Here is a 6,297-nt window from a genome sequence, read left to right as displayed (position 1 = left end):
AGTACAAACCAGACTATATCTTCTTTGGGTCTTTTGGTTTCTGACCACAGGACATACAATAACTATAATAGAATATGTTTATAAACCGGTGAAACGCTCTACATGAACATAAGCGATGACACGTCTGTTTGCTTCTGCTGTCATTGAGTTGTAGTTCTGAGGTTGTTCTAAAGTTCTTTTAAACTACAACATGTCCCATCAGCCCCTGCAGCAGGTTACACACAAACCAAACACTTTACCTGGTTAAAGGTGATTCCTGTCGTCCACACTCTGTGTCCACCTCCGCCGGTCTGTCTCTCTGCTGAGGCTCTGATATGAATCCTGTTGGTTTAATCCACCAATCAGAGCTCAGATATCACTTCTGTCTGGATTAAAACCTGGAGCTCCTAAATATCTAACCCTGAGTACAGATGTTCAATATGGCCTCTTGCCCAGATCCAAAATGATTCTGACCCTAATCTCTCTCTCACACACACACACACACACACACACACACACACACACAGACACAGACACACACACACAGACACACACACACAGACACACACACACACACACACACACACACACACACACACACACACACACACACACTGTGTTCCAGCGTCCTCTGATCAACTTGATGAACCACATTGAGCTCCGACAACTGAGATATAAAACTCTGTACTCTGATCCTTTACTGCAGTAAAAGTACTAATACACACTGAGAATATACTTCACTACTAGTAAAGGTAAAAACCTTATAGTATATAAATTTAGTTAAAGTGAAAAGTACAACATGTACTTCTAAGATGTAGTACAGTATAAAGTACAACATGTACACTGAAGACATTTTGTCCCGTCCTCAGTACTTGTCTCACGCCTGTCTGAAGGTCTAGACCTGGTTTTAATGACCCAGCTAGGATCAGGTTCAGATCTAGGACCAGGTTCAGGACTAGGACCAGGTTCAGTACTAGGACCAGGTTCAGGTCTAGCACCAGGTCCAGATCTAGGACCAGGTTCAGGACTAGGACCAGGTTCAGGACTAGGACCAGGTTCAGATCTAGGACCAGGTTCAGGACTAGGACCAGGTTCAGATCTAGGACCAGGTCCAGATCTAGGACCAGGTTCAGGATTAGGACCAGGTTCAGGACTAGGACCAGGTCCAGATCTAGGACCAGGTTCAGATCTAGGACCAGGTTCAGGATTAGGACCAGGTTCAGGTCTAGGACCAGGTCCAGATCTAGGACCAGGTTCAGATCTAGGACCAGGTTCAGGATTAGGACCAGGTTCAGATCTAGGACCAGGTCCAGATCTAGGACCAGGTTCAGGATTAGGACCAGGTTCAGGACTAGGACCAGGTCCAGATCTAGGACCAGGTTCAGATCTAGGACCAGGTTCAGGATTAGGACCAGGTTCAGGATTAGGACCAGGTTCAGGACTAGGACCAGGTTCAGATCTAGGACCAGGTTCAGATCTAGGACCAGGTTCAGGTCTAGCACCAGGTTCAGATCTAGGACCAGGTTCAGATCTAGGACCAGGTTCAGATCTAGGACCAGGTTCAGGTCTAGGACCAGGTTCAGGACCAGGTTCAGGTCTTTGTGTGGACTGAGAGTGGCTGCTGGTTGGCAGTATGTTTTTCAGTGGGATTACAGATTATATCAGAGATTACACCGTCTGAGACACATCTGGAGCGGACAGATGTGTGTGTGTGTGTAGTTCAAGGTCAGTGTGTGTGTGTGTGTGTGTGTGTGTGTGTGTGTGTGTGTGTGTGTGTGTGTGTGTGTGTGTTCATCTGTCACAGCTCTCGTTCTCGTTTACATTCACACTAATATTCTAGATTCATCTTCTCACAATAAAACACTGATACGATTCAGGTTTAAGGGGCGGACAGAGGAAGCTAGGACAGAGGAAGCTAGGAGACAGGAAGCTTGGAGACAGGAAGCTAGGACAGAGGAAGCTAGGAGACAGGAAGCTAGGAGACAGGAAGCTAGGAGAGAGAGACAGTTGAGTAGAAGACGAGGACGCTGGTTCATAATAAAGCAGAGTCTGATCATAGATGTAACATCACGGACGACCAGCAGGAGGCGACATGTTCTCCTTAATAACGACAGCAGACGGCAGCACATGTTCACACATTTAATCTTCACAATAAATACATCACAGTGTGTGTGTGCTCGTCTATCAGGCGGCGCGGGGACTGTAGAATGGGAGTCCTCTGATGAACGAGTCCAGTCGACTGCTGAACAACTCGCTGTCCAGACTGTGTCCCAACACACACACAGGGTTCTTCACTATGTACTCCACATACAGCTGAGAGACAGACAGGCAGCAATGAATAGCTAGTCGTCAGTAGAAATATGTAAATCAAAGAAAACATGTCATATTTTGATGTGTGTGTGTGTGTGTGTGTGTGTGTGTGTGTGTGTGTGTGTCTCTTACGTTGCTGTAGATCTGCTGCAGCGTCTCTCTGGCGTTGGGGACAGACAGGTCCGTGTTCATGATGAACCTCAGTCCACTGGGAGTCTCGTAGTAGTGAAGACGGTACTTACTGGTCTGAAAGGACAGGAAGCCCTCCTTCCTGAGGACAGACAGGCTGCTAAGGACCACAGACAGGCAGGGAGACAGACAGACAGGCTGCTAAGGACCACAGACAGGCAGGGAGACAGACAGACAGGCTGCTGTTGTGAAGGATACATGTCCAGAGGAGACATCTTACTGACGAAGGAGCGGATGGAGAAGAGCATCCCGTACATCAGCTTAAACTCCTGCAGACAGACAGACAGGTTAACAGACAGACAGACAGACAGGTGGACAGACAGACAGACAGACAGGTGGACAGACAGACAGGTTAACAGACAGACAGACAGACAGGTTAACAGACAGACAGGTGGACAGACAGGTCACCTCATCCTTGGAGATCCCGGCCTGCTTCTTGCGGTTCCACTCATTATAATACAGACAGCTGCCGTTACGGTCAAATATGTACAAGTTATGGACGGTCATCTGTAACAAAGCACACATATGAAACAATAATCATGTAATAATACTCATACATGATTAGGTCAGATATAATTAAAGAAACCGTTGACACAACGTTCTATCACTTGTTTATTGTTCGTTATGAAACGTCTGGTGCTCCGATAGGACGGTCAATAAACGAGCCGAAACTAAAGACTAAACACATCATTTAAATAAAACACGTCAGTTAAACATATTTAATAACTCATTAATGGTCAAAAGATTGCGGTAAAACACGTTAAATTCAGTCTTTAAAGAGAGATTTATGAGATATTTAGGAAGCAGCCGCGGTGTTTACCTTATTTTCCTGTTTCCGGTCGAGCTCAGGACCCCGGTGAAGAGGTGTCCGCTTACATGCCAGAACAAAACTGCTGTTTTGTGGACTTTTATATAAATGTACATTTTAATTATAGTGAAGAGACAGAAACACGTGTTGAAATCCAACTCGTTATTTGATGACGCAGGATTATCTATTATAAATATTCTATTTATTATCTATCGGCGCTAAACGCGTAAATTACCCGCCTCACTGTGACGTCACAGCTCACACAACTAACAAACGAGAGAAACAAGATGGCGGCAGCAACAATGATGCCGTACTTCGGACAGCAGATGTCTTCTAAAAACGAACTGGTCCCGGACTGGATCAGCCAGGAAGTCAGCACCGGGGTGAGTACGGACCGAACCGGACCGGACCGGGTTCTGGTTCTGATCTCGTGGAGAGTTTTAAAGCTGAAAGCAGCGGCTGAATGAGACAGCACTTCTCACTGCGGTGAAGCTAATGACGGCTAACCGTCCGATAATGGGCTCACTGCGTTAACGCCACATCAAACGGCTTTAGACGATAACTGATGCGCTGTTGTTTCTGATCTATTAACACGTTAACCTGTCTGTCCACCTGTCTGTCCGTCAGACCACCATCATGGCGGTGGAGTATGATGGAGGAGTGGTGATCGGGGCCGACTCCAGGACCACCACCGGGTGAGAGTCTGTCAGTCTGTCTGTCTGTCTGTCTGTCTGTCCGCACCGTGAGGAGGACACACTCCTTAAACCTGTCTCTCTCTCTCTACCTGTCTGTCTCTCAGAGCTTACATCGCCAACAGAGTGACAGACAAACTGACTCCGATCCACGACCGGATCTTCTGCTGCAGGTGAGTCCTCCTCCAGACCAGGACCCAGACCTCCTCCTAACCCAGACCCAGACCCTCAGACTGACCCTCATGTGTGCTGGTTTACAGGTCTGGATCAGCTGCTGACACTCAGGCCATCGCTGACGTGGTCACCTACCAGCTGGGCTTCCACAGGTAACACACACACACACACACACACACACACACACACACACACACACACACACACACACACACACACATATACATATACATATACATATACACACACACACACACACAGAGTTTGATTGACAGCCCCAGCATCAGTCACCTGTAGCTAACCTGTGTGTTGTCCCGCCCCCTCAGCATCGAGCTGGACGAGCCTCCATTGGTGGAGACGGCCGCCAATCTGTTCAGAGCGAGCTGCTACAGATACAGAGAAGAGCTGACGGCCGGGATCCTGGTGGCAGGCTGGGACCGCAGGAAGGGGGGTCAGGTACTACTACTACTACTACTACTACTACTACTACTACTACAAGTACTACTACTACTACTACTACTACTACTACTACTACTACTACAAGTACTACTACTACTACAAGTACTATTACTACTACTACTACAGGCTGTGACCGCAGGAAGGGGGGTCAGGTACTACTAATACTATACTACAAGTACTACTACTACTACTACTACAAGTACTACTACTACTACTACTACAAGTACTACTACTACTACTACAAGTACTACTACTACTACTACTACTACTACAAGTACTACTACTACTACTACTACTACTACTACTACTACTACAAGTACTACTACTACTACAAGTACTATTACTACTACTACTACAGGCTGGGACCGCAGGAAGGGGGGTCAGGTACTACTACTATACTACTACTACTACTACTACTACTACTACTACTACTACTACAAGTACTACTACTACTACTACTACTACTACTACTACTACTACAAGTACTACTACTACTACTACTACTACTACTACTACTACTACAGGCTGTGACCGCAGGAAGGGGGGTCAGGTACTACTAATACTATACTACTACTACTTCTACTACTACTACTACTACAAGTACTACTACTACTACTACTACTATTACTACAAGTACTACTAGAAGTACGACTACTACTACAAGTACCAGTACACGTTGTACACGTTGTACACTCAGACGTCACTGCGTCTCTTCCTGGTTGTGGATAAAGCTTGGTCCCGCCCCCTCTCAGGTGTACTGCGTTCCTATTGGTGGGATGCTGGTGAGGCAGCCCGTGTCGGTGGGCGGCAGCGGCAGCTCGTACATCTACGGCTTCATGGACTCAAACTACAAACTCAGTATGACCAAAGACCAGTGCCTGGAGCTCACCGCCTCAGGTAGGCCGCAGCAAGGCATGCTGGGAGATCTGTGTTTATACTGTGTGTGTGTGTGTGTGTGACGCTGTCCTACCTGTCTGTCTCTCAGCACTGTCTCTGGCGATGGAGAGAGACGGGTCCAGCGGCGGAGTGGTGAGACTGGCCAGCATCTCTGAGGAGGGAGTGGAGAGACGGGTTCTACTGGGAGACCAGCTGCCCAAGTTCTCTACTCACTAGAGACACACACACACACACACACACACACACTGAGTACACACACACACACACTGAGTACACACACACACACACACGGAGCTCTGTTCACGTTTTGTTTCAATAAAGTTTTCAGTCCGTCTCTGTCGTCCGCTCTTCTTTCCTCTGAAGGACCAGTTAGCCTAGCTTAGCACAAAGACTGGAAGTGGAGGGAACTGTTAGCGTGTTGTCTGTGAACAGATGGTTGTATTTTATTATTGTTACACTATTTAAACTATTTAAACGTCATGTCAATGTAAAGAATAAAAGATAAAATAGAGTATAATAAACAAAGTAAATATTCATAAATACAGTGAATATGATGATTACAGTAAAAACAAGTTGCACAAATAATAATATATAAACAAGCATCTTAAAGCTGCTGCAGATGTAAAAACAAAAGCATTTAACTTCCCAGAGCTGCTGTTCACTGTTTAAAGACAAAGTCCATCCTCCTTTCTTTGTTAATAAAGAGTTTAATCTCACGTTGTTCAGTACATCCGTGTGTTTTAGTTCCAGTAAGAAGTTCTTCTGGATTCATGGACGCCAGTGAAGACA

The 6,297-nt window shown here is 46.2% G+C and overlaps 2 protein-coding genes across 2 annotated transcripts; one reads left to right on the top strand and one right to left on the bottom strand.

The window, feature by feature from the left end:
* Positions 1 to 2,110: 2,110 nt before the first annotated feature.
* trappc1 (trafficking protein particle complex subunit 1) lies at positions 2,111 to 3,352 on the bottom strand. Its single transcript, XM_079184769.1, has 5 exons — positions 3,299 to 3,352; positions 2,887 to 2,985; positions 2,677 to 2,747; positions 2,422 to 2,560; positions 2,111 to 2,292 (listed from the first exon to the last, which is right to left on the bottom strand). The coding sequence occupies exons 2-5, from the start codon at positions 2,983 to 2,985 to the stop codon at positions 2,164 to 2,166; spliced, it is 438 nt and encodes a 145-aa protein (XP_079040895.1). The 5' UTR covers positions 3,299 to 3,352; the 3' UTR covers positions 2,111 to 2,163.
* A 210-nt stretch (positions 3,353 to 3,562) lies between these two features.
* Positions 3,563 to 5,841, top strand: psmb6 (proteasome 20S subunit beta 6). The gene is made up of 7 exons (XM_079184766.1): positions 3,563 to 3,669; positions 3,914 to 3,981; positions 4,086 to 4,151; positions 4,239 to 4,304; positions 4,479 to 4,608; positions 5,364 to 5,508; positions 5,597 to 5,841. Exons 1-7 carry the CDS (start codon positions 3,574 to 3,576, stop codon positions 5,722 to 5,724), a joined length of 699 nt encoding a protein of 232 aa, XP_079040892.1. The 5' UTR covers positions 3,563 to 3,573; the 3' UTR covers positions 5,725 to 5,841.
* The last annotated feature ends 456 nt before the right edge of the window (positions 5,842 to 6,297 follow it).

The sequence above is a fragment of the Pholis gunnellus genome, assembly GCF_910591455.1.
Source record: "Pholis gunnellus genome assembly, chromosome: 23".
Taxonomy (NCBI): Eukaryota; Metazoa; Chordata; class Actinopteri; order Perciformes; family Pholidae; genus Pholis; species Pholis gunnellus.
Note: the sequence above shows the minus strand (reverse complement) of the source record. Positions and strands in the feature narration are given on the sequence as shown.

Coding starts and splice junctions, on each gene's coding strand:
- trappc1 (XM_079184769.1), bottom strand. CDS start 2,985: ATGACCGTCCATAACTTGTACATATTTGACCGTAACGGCAGCTGTCTG. Junction 2,748..2,886: donor CCGGGATCTCCAAGGATGAG/GTGACCTGTCTG, acceptor GTCTGTCTGCAG/GAGTTTAAGCTGATGTACGG. Junction 2,561..2,676: donor AAGATGTCTCCTCTGGACAT/GTATCCTTCACA, acceptor GTCTGTCCTCAG/GAAGGAGGGCTTCCTGTCCT.
- psmb6 (XM_079184766.1), top strand. CDS start 3,574: ATGGCGGCAGCAACAATGATGCCGTACTTCGGACAGCAGATGTCTTCT. Junction 3,670..3,913: donor GCCAGGAAGTCAGCACCGGG/GTGAGTACGGAC, acceptor TCTGTCCGTCAG/ACCACCATCATGGCGGTGGA. Junction 5,509..5,596: donor CCTGGAGCTCACCGCCTCAG/GTAGGCCGCAGC, acceptor TCTGTCTCTCAG/CACTGTCTCTGGCGATGGAG.